This window comes from Lates calcarifer, linkage group LG9 (assembly GCF_001640805.2).
Source record: "Lates calcarifer isolate ASB-BC8 linkage group LG9, TLL_Latcal_v3, whole genome shotgun sequence".
Lineage (NCBI taxonomy): Eukaryota > Metazoa > Chordata > Actinopteri > Centropomidae > Lates > Lates calcarifer.
In genome coordinates this window covers 20,304,097-20,327,097 of record NC_066841.1, presented here as the reverse complement: position 1 = coordinate 20,327,097, position 23,001 = coordinate 20,304,097, and the positions used below count along the sequence as shown (strand labels likewise).

The 23,001-nt window shown below is 37.9% G+C and overlaps 1 protein-coding gene and 1 long non-coding RNA gene across 5 annotated transcripts; one reads left to right on the top strand and one right to left on the bottom strand.

Moving 5' to 3' along the window:
• The first annotated feature begins 3 nt into the window (after window positions 1-3).
• Window positions 4-3,728, top strand: LOC127142756 (uncharacterized). Its single transcript, XR_007813785.1, has 2 exons — window positions 4-2,046; window positions 2,376-3,728. It is a non-coding gene; the product is annotated as an uncharacterized LOC127142756 (long non-coding RNA).
• On the bottom strand, window positions 3,438-22,672 carry tpm2 (tropomyosin 2 (beta)). Of its 4 annotated transcripts, none has more exons than XM_018667821.2 (9): window positions 22,395-22,672; window positions 17,008-17,133; window positions 13,026-13,159; window positions 12,345-12,462; window positions 11,781-11,851; window positions 10,901-10,976; window positions 8,879-8,941; window positions 8,682-8,751; window positions 3,438-3,866 (listed from the first exon to the last, which is right to left on the bottom strand). In XM_018667821.2, exons 1-9 carry the CDS (start codon window positions 22,506-22,508, stop codon window positions 3,784-3,786), a joined length of 855 nt encoding a protein of 284 aa, XP_018523337.1. In that variant the 5' UTR covers window positions 22,509-22,672; the 3' UTR covers window positions 3,438-3,783. The 4 variants fall into 4 exon arrangements, with proteins under 4 accessions (XP_018523337.1, XP_018523334.1, XP_018523336.1 ...); XM_018667818.2 differs by lacking the exon at window positions 10,901-10,976 and adding an exon at window positions 9,598-9,673 and having other exon boundaries at window positions 22,395-22,668; XM_018667820.2 differs by lacking the exon at window positions 3,438-3,866 and adding an exon at window positions 5,000-5,384 and having other exon boundaries at window positions 22,395-22,669.
• Window positions 22,673-23,001: the final 329 nt, after the last annotated feature.

Sequence of the window (23,001 nt, the reverse complement as noted above, 5' to 3'; positions counted from 1 at the left end):
CCTGTCGCTGTAAATTTAGGGATCTGTGCAAATATTCAGCGAACACATTCTGTTCGATGATTGGTCAGAGAAACGGTCGGTCAAGCACTTCCGACAAATCGCAGGTTTCGATTTTACTGTCTCGTTTTTTCGCGTTGTTCACTGTTCTTTTCCAGTATGTCTCCGCCCCTCGTGTTCCCAGGAATACACGATCCCCAAGAAATCCTTGAACTGCTGGCACTGGTTTTCCTTACAAGCACTGCATACAGTGAAATGGTGAACGTGCGACGGCAGTTATTTTGTCTGTAAAACTCAGACACCTGATTTATTGTAAAGAGTTTAATGTTCACAATTAAATTCTCAAGCAAGCAGGATCTTTTTTTCTTTCTCAAACAAAGGGAGAAGAGGCAGGCTGTTCATGAAAACTAATAATAGTGTTTATACAAAAGAAACCAAAACACTGAGTTATACAGACGTCAAGAAGGATAGAAGACAATATTAGGGTGAAGGCTTGACAATATTATACAAGATCAGAGAAAAGGGTATGAAGCCTCTCATTTATTTTCATGCTAAATTCCATTGTGCACACATTACCATATGTAATGTAATATATATTATTTACATCTTCTAGGATTCAGAACCTCTCCTGGTGTATTGTCACATAGGCTTCAGAATCTCAGCGCATCATTATGCAACTCATTCTGTTGTTTTATTTCTGAAATTTGTCTCTGCTCTCTCAAATATCTTCCCCTTCCCACCCCTGGTATCTGTAATGGTAAGTGATGAAGTCATATTTACTTTGCACAAGACTGGATGATGGTCACCCCTGTGGTTCCCTCTTGGTACCCTTTCCAGTCATACAATGGTGCAATATTATTGGAAACCATTGTTGTGGTCAAGCACAGATTCCTTTCCAGTACTAACATCTAGTTTTACTTCATTCATTCAAGTACGCTGGTTCTATTTATCCAACAGATGTTGCCTGACCACCATCATCTGGTCTCTCACTGCCCCAAAATGTGTACTGTGTGTTAAAACCCCCACACTACAAAACATTATTTCTGTTCTATTCTAGACATTTGGCCAAAGTCATCATTGCACTGTCACAGAGAGGAAAGCTTGGGAGAGAGCAACTAAAAATGGTCAAACTGCAAGCAAAGACAGGCATGGAAATACAAGGTATGGCTGTTAAATAATGAGACTAATGCTGTAATACAATTTTATTGAATATAACCATTTTTCAGTGTTTTTCTCCTTCAACATACTCCCCTTCTGCATTAACACTCCGCTGCATTCAGGTCTTCAAGTGATCAAATGTCTCCACAAATTTGCTTGCGTCTTTCCTTTTGATCAGGAGTCAGATGTTTTGGGATAACTTTTTCACACGCTTTTGTCATGTTGAAATTTTCATGCAAAATTTGCCAAACTGTCTCTTTATCAATGGAGACCATTTCTGCTATCATTCTTATACTGAGTCGTCGAGCATTTCAAATGATTTGTTCAATTTGTTGAATGTTTTCAGAAGTTTTTGATGTGCATGGATACCCAGAACATTCATCATCTTGGACTAACACACCTGCACGTGACATGCAGTGTACCATTGTACCAAAAGATTCAGCTGCTGTTTTGTTCAATTTCACCAAAAATTTCAAGTTAATCATTGCTCAACTTTTAAGCTAATAATTTTCCAATGCCTTAGCAAAAACACATGCACTTCAATCAGTAGCTAGCAGTGAACTAAAGATGTCACTTACTGGAAACTTACAGCAGTTGTGTGTGAATACCCAGCCTTTAATATATAACACTTGATGTGACTGTGATCCACATGGTTTTATCCTCATAAGCGCTCGTTATTTAATAGCTGTCCCTCCTAGTTCAGTTTTCAATCAATTTATATGTGACCTCCAAAACTTCAGATTGCAAAGTAAATAGTTTTACTTTTCATTAATAGTGTTGGTGTCAGTTGTGTCATATTGTCATATTTGACCTCAGATTACCTCAGCTACCCATAGTAGCCTACTGAATCATCTAAAGTTTTGAGCTTTACAATCAGCAACATGCAATATGGTGTGGCCAGTACTTTCAATTTGTCTGTTATTAGAGATAATGTTAGCTTATTTGCATGCACTTCCCAGCACCAGCATGTATTGCATTAACGTCAAAATTCTGCAGAATTCTCCTTCTTTTTCTGTGAGATAAAAAGTTACACAATGTAGTTCTTTCTTATTTCTAGCAGCACCTCTGAGAATCATTGCATCCAGATCCAGAAAAAGGTACATCATGGAGGCTGTTACATGTCTTTATGTAATTGTGTCTTGGAGGAATCAGTCTCTGATCACAAGTAACAGCTTGTTATGTAACAGCTGAGACTTGGGGGTCATGTTGAGGAATGTTAGACTTGGGCTTAATGTAAGGTATAACATATTAAAAGAATTTGCTATAAAAAGCCACATCATCAACGACATCTTGGAATTATGATGTTTATCAAATCAGGAATGCTTTTTATTATTATTGTTATTATTTTTACAATATATAAAGCCTTTATTCAGAGTTAGATGTCATTGTTAGAGCTCCCAGCATTAGTTTGTTCTACTGGTAACTGAGTTCATTCAATAATTTAAGGTTGACTTTCTATTTCAAAATACTGAAGGTGTTACACTCTTTAACCAAAAAAATACCAGCCTAAAAATTACCATTTAAAAATGTAAAAGGGCACACCAACTACATAACTTGCCCATTGCTCCCACTGAATTTGTTCTTTCTTTTTTTTAATAGATAAGCCATTTCATTCGTCATTCATTAAAGAAAAAAATAATTTATGATACACCAGTCATCAATACTTAGTCAGAATGCTACAATTATAAACAGAGTGTTTGCTCCATGCAGCAGCAGAGTGACACCACAGAGAAACAGAGTCTTATCAAGTGATGAGCAAAGAGTTCACCAACAAGATGAGCAGAGGATTTTGTGTCAAATCAAAAAGCAGAAACATCTGGCAGATTTAGATTCAATGCCAAAACGGAACCTGATAACATTAATGCAGCTTCTGGAAGTAACACTTCTGATCTACACATACCATACTGAGCCAAGACATCTTTTCTTGTAGTCTTGTAATCGGTAATACTGGTGCTGTCATGAATTTATTACCTGGTTTCACACTGTGGCATCCCTCGCCAGCTGGTTCGTCTTAACCAAACTTTTAGACACTAGCTAAATCTAAGCAGAAAAAACAGACAATATAAATGTTGTTGGGAAAAAAATCAACTGTATCAACATGTGATTATGTGTACAGTGCAAAAAATATATATATTTATAGTTAGTGTAGTTACTCTTTGTGATGACAATACATAAGTTTGCAACATTTAAGATCAGTGAGAAAAGCTTTGTCATGTTTGGGCAAACAGGTGAAACATTTCTATTAGAAACAATCTCTCTTGAGCACAAGTGACACAAAATGGTTACATTTGCATGGAAGTTTTTATTGATGATAAGATCATTTTGGATGAACTATACAGTGCCTGCATCAGTTCCTTGTGTACAAAAAAATAGCTTTCAGTTTGCAAGAGAAACCCATGTCACATTTTACACGTGAACCAATCCTCATATTTATTTGTTGTTTTTTTTGTTTTTTTGTTTCTTTGTTTGCTTGTTTTTTATATTTTTGGTTTCATTTTTAACAACTGCTGATGTTACATTAAGATTCCATCTGTAGGTGTGTATGCTGGGAGCTTTGGATTTAATATGAAACCTTTTTAGTCTTGTTCTATCTTTTGAGCAATCCTCCACCCAGCCCTGTGGAGGTCTCTATAGATTGTTGAGCTCCAGAAGGGTTTGATCCAACACCTGGTGCATGTCCAGGTTCTCTTCTTTGGCTTGGGCCAGTTTCTCTGGAGAAGGAGACAAAGTCACAGTTGAGCTTCTAAACACATTTCCTGTCTGTGGTAAAGGTACAGAAAACTCAGAGATCCTCTAATTCTACACAGTCTTTATGCACAACCATAAATCAATGAATCATTAAGTTTGTGAAATGATTTGTCCAACTGTCCAAAATACAAAGACATTGAGTTTTTGTATAATATGCCCTCATCCAGGGGTGTGGTGTGGTGTGAAGGGGGACAGACAGGAAATATCTGCACTGAGATGAACTGGTGGTATTAGGGTAAATATTCAAACCCATTACATTATTATTAGATATACTGAGAACCATTTTATATACAATTTCTAAAACTTAATCCTGACAGATGTAGTATGAAATCGGACTTGTGCTGCTGACAGATCCTTACCTTGATGCACATAGCTGTGTGAGTGGCACCTCAATACTCAGGTAGATATGAAGTTTGAAATGCGTAGTACTAACACTAATACTACATATTTATGTGAAAAAAAAAATCCTAATGAACTGCTTATAGAAAAGAATTTCTTCACATCTATAGTTTACTCTGATGAAGAGCTTTTTTCTTGTCTCTCAGACTTTCTTTTGGTAACTAATTTAATGTTTAATTGTCAGCCCACTGCAATTTACTCTGAGCAAACACGGATTCTCCAAACAAACAAATGTTGAAGTTTGAGGTTGAGGGAACGATGTGCACAATAATTTTGTTGATCCCAAATAAATTTTTCTTAAGGCCCTGAACCCCAGCAGTAGAACCAAGCACAGGACACTTGAAAAGGTTTTGAGAATGTTTCAAAACTAACATCAGGTTTTTACTTCTACTAGTGATTCTGGCCAAAGCTCTATCTGCTGATTCAACACCAACCATAACATCTTATTCATTAATCAGTACAGAAACCTAGATATTTAAATGAATATGTTGTCTGTTATATGTTGCTATTTATGTTATCATCTATTCATAAAGTGTTTATACAGCAATTATAGATGCTTCAGAGGAGAGGTGACATATTAACTAATTTATGATGAACTACAAAGCACTTATTTATTATTTATACACTGTTTATAAATGTTAAAAAGAGGAACAGAAGAGAAAGAAAGCAAGACCGGAAGGAGACAGGAAAGCCAAGAGAGCTTTAATCCATTTATTACAGGAGGAGACAGAGGTTTACATGAATATTTCACTAAAGAGAGAACATGAACTTAGTGAACCAACAGACACAGCAGCAGTGACTGGGTAGGCAATAACTTGCTGTAGAAAGAGCATTGCTGTGTAACACAGACACAGTTTACTGAAGGGTGGCCAGATTCAGACATCACAATTCTAGAGTCTTCTAGCCCAGAATACTAATGTGGAATGGAATAAAACAAAAGCAACCAAGCGGAGAAGAGTTCAGACAGGAAGGAAGAGCAAAGAGGAAGTGAGAGCACATCTACAGTGTAGTCATGTCGTTCAGGGCCAGGTCCAGCTCCTCACTCAGAGCCTTGCCCTTCAGCTTCTGAGCATAAACTTCATCTGGAGGAGGACACACACACACACCACACACACACACAGATAGAGAGACAAAGGACCGAGCAGACAGATGTACAGAGTGGAAACAGAATGAGGTGAAGAGACAGGAATCAGAAAAACAAAAAGAAAATTAAAACAGCATTGAAACTGGTAAATTTGAGACTGAATGAGCCAGTTTCACTGTTGTTAATGCCATCACATCAGCTAGTTTCTCCAGCTCACCAAGTCAACCAAAACATGCAGTCCCTAACATCTATAGACTGGGTTCAAATATACACAAACTGAAGAAATCATGCATTGTAATGAATGAATGAATGTTATGAATCTCAATACCTCCACATACAACACATGCCAGACACGACAGGATAAGTATCAGACAAAGCCTAACAAACACTTCCTTGATCAAACAGGCTTAGGGCTTTGACTTTGACTTCTTACTACTAGTTACCAATGGTGGAACAATTACTTGGATTCTATCACTGGGTGAATGTATTAATAACCCAGCGCATTCAAAATTCTAATTAAAAAATGTCAGCAAATTCTTAAAGTATTCTGCAGAATGGTCCCTTTCAGAGCGTATTATGCGTAATAAGCATTAACATGAGAGCAGCAGTTTAATGTTTTATCTGGCCAAGAGGGAGCATTTCAACTACTTTATACTTTATTACTTTAACAGTGCATTTCATTTCAGAAGTTTATCAAATGTTCGGCATGTAAAACTCTTGTAAGTGTGGAGTGAGTAAAATAGCATGAAATGGAAATTACTCAAGTAAATTCAAGTTCCTCCAAATTGAATTTTAGTACGCTATTTAACTACATGTGCTTTAAGATATTGGACAATACTCATTTTGCAGAATACTTGGTGTCTAGTCTGATATGATCAAGTGAGCTGAGCTGACATCCAGTCACAGAGCAACTATTCAGATCAACTATGTAAAGGTATGCTATGCAAGATTTTCCTAAAATCCAGTATAGTATAGTAAGTAGTAAGTAAGTAGTATAAGTATAGACTCAAAATACAAAAATAATCCACCTAAATCACCATGTGTGACCCACTAAAAGTGTGTGGTCATGTATTTATCTACAGATACCCTGCCCTCTGCCCGGATTTTCATTTTATTTTGCTGTGTGTGGGTCGGTGCAGTGGGTATGTTGCTCCCAGCCAATAAAAATGCACAGGGTGTGAGGGACTCTATAAAAACGCAGTGACCAGAACTACACACACACATGCAGAGCAGAGAGGGCAAGGCAGACAGAAACAATCACGTGCTTCAGCTGCATTCACACAAAATCTGTTTGTATGTTTGCATGATCTCCTTGTGTTATCTTCTGAAGCTCTCCATATACTACAGTTTCTTCCCACATTACAAAGACATGCATGTAATTGGTGATGCTAAGATGACTGTAGGTGTGAACGTGAGCATGAATGGTTGTTTGTCTCCAAAAAGTGAGTTTTTGAATAAAGACTGCACAGTCTGGGCAGCATGGTGGTGTAGTGGTTGGCACTGTTGCCTCACAGCAGGAAGGTGCAGAGTTTGAACCCTGGTTCAGCTGGGGACTGTGGCCACAGTCCAAAGACATGCAGGTTAGGTTAACTGAATGGTTATGTGTACCTATAGCTCTGTGATAGACGGACGACCTGTCTAGAGTGTACCCTGCCTTTTGCCCAGTGTCAGCTGGCATAGGCTTCAGCCCCCAGTAACACTCAAAGTGAAACTGTATAGCTAATGAATGGATAGATATATGTAATCTGAATTTGTCTTCACAATATTTCAGCTACTTTATTTAAATTTACCACATGTTGAAATACAGTTATTAAATGCTGTCAAGCAAGATTTTCAAATGTAAAATAGACATCAAAAAATTATTCTCAGTTTTAGGCTAGATGCTTTTTTTAGCTGCAGATCATCAAGATCATTAGGTTATTACAGAATCAGACCATGAGGTCACAATCAGAAATCTAAACTTCTTATCTTTCTTATCTGTTTGATCTATATTTTCATCTTCTTCTACCAGCAGCAACAGTAGCTTCCCTGCACTTTATCATCCATTAAATTAAAATTTGCTAAATGATGTGATCTAGTGCAGTGTTTCCCAACCTTTTTGTGCCGTGGCACAGCCGCTGCGTTGTCTCACTCACAGCATGACTATGTACTTTCGTATTTAGCACGATACTGCCTCTAGTGGAAGAGCATGTAATTTTTCTGCCTGTCACTACACGCCACTCGCTTAGAGTACCAATCAGGTTAAATAGGATAATCTTCCACGGCACACCTGATGATTTCTCACGGCACACTGGTTGGGAAACACTGATCTAGTGGATACTGAATGGACCCTGAATAAAATATATCAGTGTTAACTTTTCTGACTCTTTTCTCCAACTCAGGCTCTTTCACTGCTGCAATTGTTTTTCAAGAGATAAACATGCATAAGTGAGACTTAAACGATAACTCTTTTTGAACCTGAACCTTACTTTCCCATGTTTTGGGTGTAAATGATTGATAAGGACAAAAATCGTTGGAATCACAGCAGTGTTGAGCAACAACAGTGTGCTCCATCAATTGCAGTCTGTGCCTATAATGTTTGTCATGTTGGTCTTTGGTGCTGTGCAGATGACAGTACATTCTGAGCATTATACACCGCTGTGAAATCCGCATACAGTAGATGTGGGCTCCAGCCAAGTCACATCAAAAGATGAGGGTGGTACTTGAGGGCACCCAGGCACAGTTTTATGAACATTCAAAAGGGGTCAGTAAACTTGGTGGTCAGACACCAACACCTTTGTGCTGTTAGATTAGAGGACACTGTGTCCAATCATTTTTGAGGTGAGAGGTATGCCGGGTTTGACCTTTTCTCTCAGTTCTGCTTTTTCATTTGTTACTTAACTCATTGAGGCACATTTTGTCTGAACAACTGTTAATGTCTACCAGGAGGGAGTGTCTGAAAATGTGCACTGCTAGCACCATTTTTAAACATCATTGCCTCCCCTACCCCACCCCACCCCCTCTTTAATGTTTTAGTCCTCTCAGGGTGGCTGTTTAGATCAGGTAAAAATACTCCTGATTTCCATTGTAGCTGGACAGCACATTGTATGGGATTACTTCTTTCGTCCTATAATCTGTAACTTCACAGTTCTTTCATAACTGTGTTGTGCAGCCAGTCTCTATTCAGTTCCAAAAGCAAAACTGGGATTAGTGAAGCTGTTTGTTACTTTAAGATTATTCACTGCAGGACAGTGAGAACATATGTTACTGGTGTCAGTAGGTGTACTAGCAAAGGCAACAGGTGAGTGCTGCGTACCTTCCAGATCATCAATGGTCTTCTCCAGCTTGGCCACAGACCGCTCTGCAAACTCTGCACGGGTCTCAGCCTGTAACATAAATCACAGCACAACATGTATCAATACACAGTGTGACATGTAACAATTCTCTATTTATTTAGTTGTGCTAAGTACTAAGCCACTGAAATAGTGACAGTGTAGCAGAAATGTGACTCACCTCTTTAAGTTTGTCAGTCAGAACTTTTATTTCTTCTTCATATTTGTCTTCCTTTTGTGAGTACTGAAATCCAGATATAAAAGGTATTAACTAAGCGCTATAACTATCAAAATACATTTGCAACTATAACATTAACTACTGAAAGGAGAGTGATTTCATAAATTGATGGTAAATGCACCTATGCATTATGTTGAATGTTATATGTTATATTACCATGTTACCATATTAACCATTCATTGTGTATGTTCATTACAGTACATTCCAGTACATTTATTTTTTATTTATTTATTTATTTTGTCTTAATCCACACAAATATGGTAGCTAGCAATTACATTTTGGCCAGTAAAGGGAGAAAAGATATGCTTAGCTCTGTGATCTTAAATGACCGATAAAATACGAGGGGCACGAAATGGGACTACTGGTTACTTTAATTATCAGCAAGATGAAGGGTAATTTAAAGCAACATTCTGTCTCAGTTTTTCATGTCTGTGCATCTCTATCGTAGGTTAAAGGACTGTATGTATTTTTTTGAATGGATATGTGTTCCTGTCACAGTGTGCGCTTTAATGACTTGTTTGTCTATATATATATATATATATATATATATAGAGAGAGAGAGAGAGAGAGAGAGAGAGAGAGAGAGAGAGAGATACATAGATAGATATTTGTAGTCTGACTGGCCAGTCCTATAGCTGAATGCCCCTCAGATCCTACTGTACCTTCTCAGCCTGGGCTTCCAGTGACTTCAAGTTGTTGGTGACATTTTTCAACTCTTCCTCAAGGTCACCTGATTTACTGAGCAGTGTAAGAAAGAGGAAAAGCAAAGAAAGAAGAAAGAAAAGCAGTGATTTGAAAGGTAGAACAGCAGAAGAGATCAACCCCTGACACTGTCTGATGAACCACTCCATCATGTTTATCAATATCTCTCTGTCTGTCTTACTCAGACCAAAGGTCATTTACACCTGGCTCTGAGTAAGACAGCCAACAAGACAGCCAACAAGGGTTTAAGCAAAATGCCAGGGTGTTTGTAAAGGGAAACTGTAGTCATTAAACTAACTCAGATGTATGGCAGATTATAGCCAACATTAAAACATAGATAAATCACAAATTAAAGTTAAGTCTGTTGTTGTTCTATATTTTTCTCATTGTCAGCAAAACCAATGAAAAGAGCCAATCCAACAGTGTGCTGGTCCATTTCTGAGCACTTTCCTTCCTCTGCCTGTGGCTCTCATCTCCAAGCCCACTGGTTTCTACTAAAGACACAAATCTTAAAAATAAATCAATCTTAAATTAACAGAGTTTCATTTAAAAAATGCTCAGTAATTTCCTTAAACAACTGGACAATGTTGTTTTTAACAAACATTACTCAAACAGAAGGAAATTGTGCATTTGTTGGGGACTATTTTCAGCAGCGGATTAATCCAAATTTGGTGGAGTATTTGGGGCGACAGGATTGTGTATGTGTATTGAATCAAAATAAACTGCAGTGTGTGTGTTCACAGATGAATGAAAGAACATGTGATGTAATGTGTAAGCTTGTCCTGACTGATGATCACATCAACTGTGAACAACTGCCTGTATCTCACATATCTCTAAGCAATGAAAATTAAATACATAAATAAAAGATCATCCTGTAAAGGACAGTGTTGTTATTAGTAAAGACACAAAAATAATTATTATCTAACAATGAAAGTGAAAGCGATTTTAGGGTATAGTGCATTCATGAAACAAACATGTTTCATCACATCATCAATGTCAGCTAGATTACTATAATTTAATATAAAGGAATGAAATTGCAGTTTTTGAATCAATTGGACCTTTCATGGGATATGCTGACAAGAAAAATAACATAGAATAGAACCTGACTTATTTTAAGTACTGCTTGCAGGACATCCTTGATGTCACAGAGGGTAAGTGCAGGTTAGACAGAAAAGAGAAAGAGGGATTGAGAGGCTACAGGTCAGAGGAGCAGAAGGTAGCAGGTTACATGTTAGACCTTTGTTGAGTTTGTACAGTAAGTACCTCTTCCTCTCCGCACATCATGGACTTCAAATTCTGGTCCATTAGTCTGAGCTCCTCCTCCAGCTCCCTCACTCGCCTGCAGGGTTAGTCCAGGATGTCGGGAGTGAGGGGGGACAGTGGGCACGGCAGCCATAAAATAATACAAGTCCCATACAGGCGGTGGTGGTGTATTCAGTCATGCATTACACAAAAACACACAGAAGAGAGCACAAAACACACATGCAGGTCTCTGTGTGATTAGTACATTCCTTATGTCCTGCAGCATATTGTGATTCACATGTGGCTATATGATGCCACAGAGTACTCGAATATTTTGCACTAGTACTGCAACGAATCAGGTGGCTGATATATCAGTCATTCAACAGAAAATACATTCATAGAAATTTGAATTATTGATCAATCATTTAGCTTATTTATAAAGCAAAAAGCTCTCAAATGTAAGGATTTGCTGGTCTTCTCTATTTTACAACATTGTGAACTGAATATCTTTGAAGTTTGGACTGTTTGTTGGCTAAAATAAGTCATTTACCTCTAGAAACTTGTGATTGGCATTTTTTACCATTTTCCAACATTTCATAGCCCAAATGATTAATCAGTTAATTGAAAAAAGAATCAGAAGTTTAATCAACAGTGATCTTTTGTTGGAGAGAGTCTTTGTGACTTATGAGTCTTTGTTACTTGCAATCCCACTACTATTGATATAAACACTTAGGGGATTAATTATATTATTGTAAGGTAAGAAATTCATCAATGACCACTGAATGTGTAAGATCACATGTTGTCATAGTAGTGATCACGTGATCTCCACTACAACATCATGAATAATGTACAGTGTACTCTTATGTCGGTGTGAGTTTTCATGGTGCAGGTGTTGACTTACGCCTCGGCCACCTCAGCACGCTCCTCTGAACGCTCCAGATCACCCTCAAGGATCACCAGTTTGCGTGCAACCTGCAGATATTCAGCACATACTTAACTGACTCCTCCAAACTAACAGAACAAATCTCTTTTCTTACTATAAATCTGTCATTGCATTCTTTAGTATTTATCCTCACAGACTGTGTTCCAATTTAATACTACATACCGTAGTCTCAAATTTTTAAAAGGAGTAACAGTATAGTAAATTTACAGAAATAATAAATGCATGCATTTGTTATTATTACTTCCAAACAGTCAAACAGATAATGTTTGGTGTTCTTCCTGGGACAGTTGCATCATAATTTCTGAGTTTTTTGCACGTCTGTTTGTTTTTCGACCACAGCTGAGTTTTTACAATGTGAAAATCTGACTATATTATAGATCTACTTGATATCTGTCTGACTTTTTTAATTTTAGTGAGTTTTTTAGTGTGAATAAGCTACATACTCAAAACCTGTTGTGTGGTATTAGTTTCTGGTGAGGAACTGGGACATCAGAGACCATGAAAAAGCTGTGAGTCCCCCACCTCTTCATATTTGCGGTCGGCCTCCTCAGCAATGTGTTTGGCCTCCTTCAGCTGCATCTCCTGGATTTCCATTTTCTCCTCGTCTTTTGTTGCTCTGTTCTCTATGACCTTCATTCCTCTGAATGAGGAGCAGACAGCAATGAGCAGTCAGTCAATCACAAACTATTGTAACTGTGTATATTCAGTATGCTCAGTCTAGGCCTCACTGTAACGTTTTCCCACATCAAAGTCACGAATGTTTGGAGATTCAACTATGTTCAAATGCTAGATCTGAATCCCACTGTGATTTATGAAAGGGGTGCTTTTCCTCCTTTTTTTTCAACATAATCAGCTGTTGTCAGGAGTTCTATTCAGTCTGTATGAATAATGAATAATTTGTTCTTTGGCTGGCCATGGAAGAGCTTCATCTGTGTCATAGCCATGTCATCAGGGTTTTCTCAGCTTAGGGTTGAGGAACAAGTTTACAACAGGTCTGTGTTAAAAACTGGCATTGTGGAGTTTGAGAGATGTGAGAATTTACTAAGCATGGAGGGTCTAAGGAAAGATGCTTTTGGTTGCATTATGGCAGCTGTGGGATCCTGTGTTTTTGAAGCTTGACCTGTAGAGAATTTTTTGCTGCGTTAGATGTTACGTAATCAAAGTTGTTGTTAAGATTTTAGATGGATGGATGACACTCTTCACCTCTCACTCTCATCTGCAGCTTTCTCAGCCTCCTCCAGCTTCTGCAGAGCAGTCGCCAGTCTCTCCTGAGCTCTGTCCAACTCCTCCTCCACCAGCTGGATACGCCTGTTCAGAGATGCCACTTCTGCCTCAGCCTGCAGGAAGACAAAACACACACAAACACACACACCTGAAGTCATACTATAGCCATTATAATAACTGCCTAGATGGCAAAGAGTAATACAAGAAGACAGAACATGATCAACATTTGAATACATAAAATACATACTTAGAGACAGAATCAATACAGCAATTCCAGTTTGATATGACTTTTAATTAACTCTTAAAATCATCCAAATGACAAATGTGGCCATATTCATACTGAAAGCCTTTATGCTCAATTTAGATTTTGTTCTCCAACCAATCACATTTTATTTTTCAATGTGACTAATATGTGACAGTAGTCCAGGTCATCCCTCTGTGCCAATGATGTTGTACCTGAGACAATCAGATATACTTGTTCCACTGAAACTGAGACCACGCTGACAGTGACTCACAGCTAGTTTATTATGTAAACTAAAGGGTTGGCAAAGAAAGAATACTGGTTAAAACAATAACAGCCCTTAAGGGAACAGAAAAATAAAAAAGAAGAGTGGGACGAGAAGCACAAAAGATGTCAAGATGATTGATGATGCTGCACTACAAGAGCACGCCGACAGTACCTAAAGTGCCCATAGATGGCAAAGACTATGAAACACAGAGATTTGCGATCAAGTGCACATTAATTAATTAATTAAAATAGAAGATCACACCTGACATCTGGAAAATAAAAAATTAAATGTTTCCTAAATACTTGGGGTATGGAGATGATTAGGGTTTTTTAGTTTCATGCCTGTTGTGTTCCTAGCTTTACTTCTCACAGTCTCACAACTGGGCTTATATGAAAGCCAAGAATGTGCACTTTAAAATGATTTCTAACTATTGTGGCAAAACATCAATAAGGGGTTCTTCAAGTCAACCTAAACTGGGATACACAGTAGCAGAGTCCAATTCACTGTAAGGTTATCATACCAAAATATTAATCTACCTTTTAAAAAATGTCAACTATGTTTTGCCTCAAGTGGTCTGTTGCTGACATCTTGATCTCTGACTGCATACTGAAGCCTGGTTATACAATACTGCAATACATTTGACTTCTTACAAAAGTCACATATTTATTAGTCTATAGCCTAATTGGTAGTCGCCGAACTGCTACTTCCGGTTAAACTTCACTTGATATTTGCCTTGAACGCTTTACGTTTAGTTTCCGCTAGTGTTGGTCAGTATTTATTGTAGTTGTTCCACACAACATAACGGTGGCTGGTTGTTTCTCATCTCTCAGAATTTCTTTTAAGTTATCATAGTTTCCGCTGTGCCGGTCTTCGGGCAGTGTATAAGTGTGTTACCCTCTCTCTGGCCTGCCTCTCCATATCTGCCTCCTCCTGTAGCAGCTCGGCTCGGTCCTCCGCTTCATACGCCGCTTGCTGCAGTGTCTGAATCTTCCTTCTCACCGCGTCTATGGATGTAAAAGTCGCCATGCTGTCAAGACTCCACTCTACTTCTCCCAGGTGTCACGGTGTTGCCGTGGCAACGGCGTCAGAGGTCGGAATCAACGCATGATCCTTCCGGTTATAATTTCAAAATAAAGCGATGATTCAAACGCCTTTTAACAAGAGATGATCATCAGTCAATCCCCCTTTCAAAGGCAGCGGCAGATGGTTAGGTGTCTCTCAGCATACATATATGTATACACGAAAGGAATACTAACACAAAATTTTTATTATTAAGTTTATGTATTATTTATCTTTAAATCTGGTATTGCTGTATATCAACATTGAGTGAACTGTTTAATCATGCGCTTACTGTAAGTTTATGTCATAAATATAACTTATGTCTATATAGATTTAATTTGATGTTTCCTTTGCATACACACTGTACATTAGATGTGGGTGTGGCCTATGTGTGTGTTTTGGTCCACCACTGAACACCACAGGAGATCTTTCCCCCTCCAGTGTCTGACAGTCTGAACTACTCCTCTTTCATTGCAGGACACTGACTCTGACATGTAGTATTATCATGCACTGTGATCACACACTCAATTCACCTCTGACAGCTTCAGAAGAGTTCGTGGATATATACACTAATTAAGCCCTTAGTTACATTTGGTGTATGACTGTAAAAATTTACTAAATTTACAATTTTGAAAATGAATTTATATTGTGTCAAGGTTACTATAAATATAATACATTTAGAATCACACATAAATAACTATATAATGCAGCTATTTAAAAGACAGATAATTGCTCAGACCCTGCTGATTACATGTGGTATATTTGTCCAGTATATAGTTTTCCCATCATAACTCCTGTTGCATGTACAGTACAAATACGTTTGGGGATAGAACTTGATGTTGTAAGGCAGACATGTTCTGTGGAGCGAAGACCACCTACAGCGCCAGACTCCTGTTAGCAGTGGAAGTATAAACAAATTCATGCATTGCACCAATTCTTTTCCATCTTTGGTAACATCACTGTAACATGACACACAGGACATTCCCACTCCTTTACGGACAAATAAAGCAAGTCCTCACTCCTCGCTGCATCACTCACACTTTTGCACTATAATTGGTCATAAACTGTATAAATGTCGGCTTCGTGTCCAGAATTATTGGCCTTGGTCTTTAAAGCACATTCTAATATAAGTTCAGAGGTTAGAGGTTAAATGAACACTTACAATAAGAACATTATTTAGGAATGGTGGAATAGCACTTGTGTAGCAGTGCAAATGGTGAAGCTGAGGATACTAAAGATACTTTTTGCACTGAATATACGGGTGTGCAGCTACACCAACAACCTCTATCAATCACATCATTAGTTGGAGATATTAGCTTAAAGATGGTAGAACGTTAAAAGTGAATTCCAAGGATTTGAATTACAGCAGCTTTTTAGGTCATCCAAAATCCTGAGAGGAAGCACTGTCTAAAAAGACCAATATAGTGGAAATGTTAACATTTATGCAAGGAAGTTATTTTGCTAACTTGGAGTGTGACTTTATTTGATCTAGGCACATAATGGTTCTTAATAGAATCCTTAACAGGGTTATTCTATGCAGAAAAATGCAGTAATTTGTCAGATTTTTGTAACTATTTTGTGTGAACAGAATAACATTAAAAGCTCTGACAAATAATGATAAGATTATTTACATTTAGTCCTATTGTTTTTTGTTATATATATTGTAATATCACTTTACTTTTTCATTTACAGACAGAGGTAGAGATACAAACAGACAGACTCACATTACACTCACACTATAATCTACAGATCTATAAGTTGCAGTCTATAAGTTCTATATAGATATATAAATTATAGTCTTCCCTACTGAGCTGCTGTGGAAGGATATTAACAAAAAGAGAAACAAAAAGGCTGTAACTTTAGACTTATTATTAACCACAGTCCAAAGATCACCTACACTGGGAGTGCATCAGAAATGGATCTTTTAGTGTCCAATATGAACTGCAGAAATGGTTACTGCAAACAAAACCTAAACCCTGAACTTGTCCATAAACCTCTCTGGTATGTGTGTTTTTCACAAACATGATTGGCCAGGAAAAACTGGGCTAGAATTCACTTTAATGTTGAACTAACCTGTAATTTTGTTTCTGTTCACCAGTGTTCAGTTATGTTCAGTAGTTCAGTACTGTGTGAAAAAGGAGAATACTTAGCCTAGTTTGGAATACTTAAGGTTATAATACTGGTGCATGATATGTAGTACTGTAGAACTCTTTTACTAAACAATACTTCAATCTTCACACATGGTGTGCATTTCTCCAGAAAGTCACTCAAAGGGGTTCCATGGTGAAGTTAAGTACAGCAGCACAGGGAGCAGTAGAAATCAAATCCTTTACACCAAGCCCTCCAGATTGGTTAGAATAACCAATACCCCCCCACCAGCTCCCCTCACTCACATCTGTTGCCTTTTTCTCTGCCTGCTCCAGCTTCTCCTGGGCATCCTTCAGCGATTCTGAGTATTTGTCCAGCTCATCCTCTACACCTTTCAGCTTCTTCTGCAGACCCAGCAGCTCCTCCTCCAGCTACAGGCCAAATACACAAACACACAATACACAGAAACACAATGGGTCAGAAAGTTGGAAAGCACTAAATTCATAAATTAAGAGGAGTTCAGGGTGGATGGCAGTGGAGAGGAAGCAGGACTGAATTCTTGTGTTTCAGCTGTTATTGGATTATATATTATATTTATCTTTGTGTATATTTTGTGTATATTTTTTAGGTTATTTATTTGTTGCTGTTAAAAAGGGAACCAGATGGAACTATGTACTGTCCGGTGTAGTTTTGAATGATAATAAAGATGTTTTGAGTTTTTGAGTTGAGATTTGGGCTGACAAAACAACCATATTGTTTGTCAGTGACAACAAGATTTCACCTGGCTCTGATCTCCCTTAAATTTTCTATGAATATTCACAGTTCTGACAGGATGATTCATTATGGTTTTACTTTCCAAAAATAAGACGAGAGATTCAAAGGTCAGTCTCAAAGAACAATTAATCCCCCATTGGCAAAGTGCCTGCACAAACTTAAAATAGTAGTTATCAGTGAGCATGACTGCACAGTGAAGAAATAGTAAATGAACACTTTGGAATTATCTGCACTGATGTATGAGTTTGTCTTAAATTTGGTCAGCTCTTCATCTAAGTTATAATTATGAAATTAAATTAACTAATATCAAACACATTGCTTTGTTTTGGTCCATATTGAATGCATGATTCAAACATTCACAGTGTAGTGTAGTGTAGGATGGAAAAAAAGTGTGTGAACCCTTTGGCTACTGCCGAGTTAGCAGACCTAGAGAAACCAGATTGGAGGTGTGTGGTAGAGTAACTTTGACTTATAAAAAACACTCACGTTTTGAGTTTGGCCTTCACAAAAGCATCTGCTGATTTTTGTCTTGCAAAAAAAAAAAGATCTCAAAAGACTTAGTATCAAGAATAGTTGATTTGCATGAAGCTGGAAAGTGCTGCAAAATCATTTCCAAGACTTTAGATCAGTTTCATCTGTCCACAGTCAGACTAACTATCCATAAATGGAGATTTAGTTCTGTGGCTTCTCTCCCTAGAAGTGGGCATCCTGCTAAGATGACTAAAGGCAGAACAAAGATTGTTCAGTGAGGTAAAAAAAAAAAAAAAAAAAGAAGCCTAGACAACTAAAAAGGTTTAAAGGAATCACTGGAGCTGGTTAATATCTCTGTTCATGAGTCCACCAAATCATGGTGCATGGCTACATGGAGGAACCTGCTGCTCTCCAAAAAAAGACATCACAGTGGCTGAAGTTTGCTAAAGAGCACCTTCACATTATACTGCTTGGAAAATGTTTGTGGACTGATGAAACAAAGGTTTTGGTAAATTGTTTGGTAGGAACACACAGCATTATGTATGGCACATCATCCCAGCAGTGAAGTGCAGTGGAGGGAGCACCATGATTTGGGTTTGCTTTACTGCCTCTGGGCCTGGACAGTTTGCCATCAACAAGGGAGAAATTCATTCCCAAGTTTATCAAGGTATCTGACAGGATGATGTCAGGGTGGCTGTGCACCAGCTGAAGCTCAGTAGAGTAAGCTCATCACCCAACTTTGGGTGATTTCAACCACATCCACCCTGCCCACACCTTAACCCCTCCTGAACACTGTGCAGGTTCAACGAGTTATTAAATCTAAGGGTTCACCAGCACTGGGAATGTTTGGTAGGTATGTTCAGCAAAGACATGAAAGAGCAGAATTATTTGTGTATTATTAGCTTAAGCACATTGTGTTTGTCTGCACTTGTCACTTGGATGAAAATCAGATCAGATGTTAGGAACAATTAATAATTCCAAAGGGGGGAAACTCTTGTGTAGTGCCCCTCAAATGCTACAGAATAAACTGTTACTATGACATTCAATGCATGGATTTATGTTTCCTATAGGACATGGGACATTCTAATAATGATCCAATAAACAGACTGTTGTTAAATCTGCTGACCCTGATAATAAAAACTTTTTATTTTAATGACTCCACTACAGAAAATATTAGCCTAATGGGCATTTTCTTGTTTACCCTTGTTTGTCATTTTCATTTTAGACTTAAGGTTTCTGTTATCCAATGATTCATTTCCAAAGTTTGTTTCAGGAAGTTGCCATTGCAAAAACAGTTTCAAAGACTATAAAAAGCCAATTGTACCCAACCACAATGTCCCCAGGACAAATGTCCTTTCTATATCACTTCTGACAGTCTCTCCAAGCCTGTAGCCATGTAAGGCCTCTCAGTCACAAATAGCCTGGGACAGTCCTGATCCTACAGTTGACTTTGTGGCAACTCCCAAACCAACAGCCTTGACTGTCTTTCTGAGTGGTGCAACAATTCAAAGTAGGTGGGGGTCTTTAGAGGGAACACAGAAATAGACACACTAGTATTCAATGCTCCTATGCACAGACAAGTGATTGTCCAGGCATTGTAATACATAGCTGGGATCCTCTGAGAACACATGCTATGAGGACAGTTGCATAGTTGAATAGTTGCTATCTATTCATAGATTGCTACCTGATCTTGTCAATTACGCCGTGGAGCTACATGGAAGAGACTGCAAGTGAAACATGAGGGAATATCATTGTGTTCTTCAGCCAAAAAAATAAGCTGCATTAATTTCTCAGTCCACAGCTGGAAGGTGCAGCTGGAAGGTGCAGCTGGATTCAGCAGCGGGCAGCAAATTCTGAATGCACTGGATGATGATGTTCAGTGGTTGGTCAGTCTATAGCTGAGTCCAAAGAGTACACAAGTAAAGGAGTAGGAAAGACAACTGTGAGACCAAGTGGGAGAGACAGAGGCGTCCAAGTTTTTTAAATTATAAAAACCATTGCATTTGTTGTTATTTTGTGTTTTTAAAAAAGAGAGTTTCAGACTTTGTGCTGAAAATAGACATCTCAGAGCCTTGACTGGTTCTGGAACAACACCAATGGGCTGCCACTATAATGATTTTATCAACAAGAGCAAACTGAGTACATGTAGCAGATGTGCAGCAATAACAACATAATGCTTAAAATGTAAATAAACCATTTTGGCTGATCACTCTCCAACCAGTGGATGAGTTTATATCAGCACTGCAAACAACAATTAATATGTTTAAAGAAAGAGCATTGGTAAATTAGTCAGTATTGATCTATAAATGAATGTAAGTGATTCTTACAGTATATATTGTCCATAGCTGATTTATACTGAAAGAAAAATTTCTCCTTTAGTTCATTAATTCCCTGCAGCCATCTGAACACACATATATTAATAAATCTGCAGCAAGTGCTGCACAAGTGCGCTATAACATTATGCATACTGTCCACTGTGTTTACCTTCATTAAATCACAAGTAAATGACACCAGTCACACCTCTGTGTTTAATTCTTGAAATGTGTGACAGTGCAAATGCTAGAGTCACATGAGACAGAGTAGAATTAAGACTGAACAGGCTTCAAATTGTTTATGTATTCTCTTCTATCATCATTGTATTATGACACAGAGTTGAACTCCTCTGTACCATCCAACAGTATGATTCTCTGGAGAAGCTGATTATTCATGTGTTCAGCTGTTGTCATGCTTCACAGTGAAGTGATTGGCTGACAGTCTATTTATGAGTCATCACATCCTATGATCTATATTCACCTGCAGTCAGTCCTTTAGCATTCTGTACTGTATTACTGTATTATATAATCATTTCATTTTGCTACTACATTTGCTGTTGGTTCTATATACAAGATATAGCTATAAATATAGTAGTAATGTGATATTCACAGAGCTTTGCTGTTGGTGTGGTATTGTACACAGTACATTTCTACACATCAACACAAAAGTTGACCAATCAGCAGGGATTAATTAATACTCCTTGACCATGAAACCTGATAATTGCTACTGACACGAGAAGCATTGATTATGATATAATTTTCTTGTTTTTTTTCTTCTATGTAAAGTTAACCCAGATAAAGGGAAAAAAAAACTTCTATTGTTCCAATGTTCCCAGTTAGCTGACACAAATGAACTGAGAAGTGAAGTGAATCTCATATAGAATCCTGTAGGAATGAGGCAGTAAGAGCAGACTTTGCATGTTAACATAGAGTTAATGCAGCTTTAATGTTGGGTTGGAAGTGCACTGTTAATATAATATATAACAGTTTAAGATGTAAATAGGTAGACTTACAGAAACTGTTTCAATATTACATGTATGTACTGTGTATGTTGAGATGCTTTTGTAGATTGTATATTGAAGAAAAGTTACTGTCATTGTATATCATGTAGATAAATTGAATTAATTTTCTGGACAATGACAGCTTTATGTCATCTTCTTTTGAAATACATGTTAACTGTTACACTAACAATATAGTCACTAACAACTACACTAGCAATATAATCCAGATAACAATAATAGTAAGATCACGATTACACTCTTAATGGACAAACTATGTAACTGAGACACTATTTCAAAGTAACTTGAAAATATCTTTCACATTCTGTACTACAGGTTTTTAAATACATATTGGCAGACACATGCTGATACGATATACAGTATCTGTAAAAAGCTCATATTTGCTTATATATATTCTCACAGTGCTGAGGTGGGAGCAAGCAGAACTAGGAGGAGTTAAGGCATTTTAGAGATCCGAAGATTTTGTGTGAATAGTGTGAATATAAAGAATCTAATGATCAGTGCCCACTGCACCCCAACATTTACCATTACCTAAGCTAATGGTAATGCTGGTACAAGTAAAGAATGGTCAGCAAAATTACTGTGTGATATCAATTCACAGCAATATCTGACTAAAGTTAGTTAACATTACAGCTGCCAGTTACACCAGACAGTAGGCTGCAAAACTCCTGAGTGTACTCTACTGCAGTGTTTTATTGTTTATGAGTTGAAAATAAGATGAAGAATTAGGTCTTCTGTCTTTAAAGAATTACATTGTCCTAAAGCTCCTTGTGATTTTTCTGAGATGGTCAATCCCATCTGAGCCTCAGCATTAGGACCCTCCTGCTGGTGCCAAGGTCCATACTGATCTAATGCATCATGCCTTTCTTCCGTCATCTACTGCTATTTTGGTCTTAATTTTCTGAGTTTAATTTGTATGTTCTTATTCTATTTGTCTTGATCACATTACTTTAAAACACTACTTTAAAAAGTGCTCCATTCATGAACGAAAGAAACAAAAAACTGCCTATAACTTGTAAGAAAAGCTTGTACATAGTCACAAAAAAAAAAACAAAGCAAGAGAAAACAACATTGTCTTGAAGTGAAGCTGAGAAGGTGATGGAGTGTGAGGTGTACCTGTTTGCATTTATCCTCCGCTCCCTTCTTGTCCCCCTCAGCCTGTTCTGCCCGGTCTATTGCGTTCTCCTTATCCAGCTTCAGCATCTGCATTTTCTTCTTGATGGCCTCCATGTTTCCTTAGCTTGTGTGTTCTCAGCAGAAGGAGAAGTATGCTCGGTTATCCGGACAGAGACGGAGCTACCGGTCTGTGACAGGGACGGAGGTGGACAGGAGCGCGCGTGCTTCTTGTCTGTGCGGCTCAGAGAGAGCTCGAGGATGGAATAGCAGCTGCACGAGCCCTAGACTTTTTTTTTTTCTTTTGCAGTGTGGATTCGCACGGGGACGTTGTCCATATTTAGGCAGGGAGAGCTGTCCAGTCTGTGTGCGTGACGTGTGTGTTCAGTATGTGGGAATAAATCAGCTGTGTCCACGATGAATAAGGTTTCATTGATGGTTTCATTGTTATCTCTCCACCTGGGACATGAACAAAGGGAACAAAGTGGAACACATCTGTGATCTTAATCACGGTCGAGAAGGATTCAGATCGAAGTCGAAAAAAGCAGAAATACTATTCTGTAGCAGATAAACGAAATAAAAAAGTTTAATATTTCTTCCTCAAAATTTG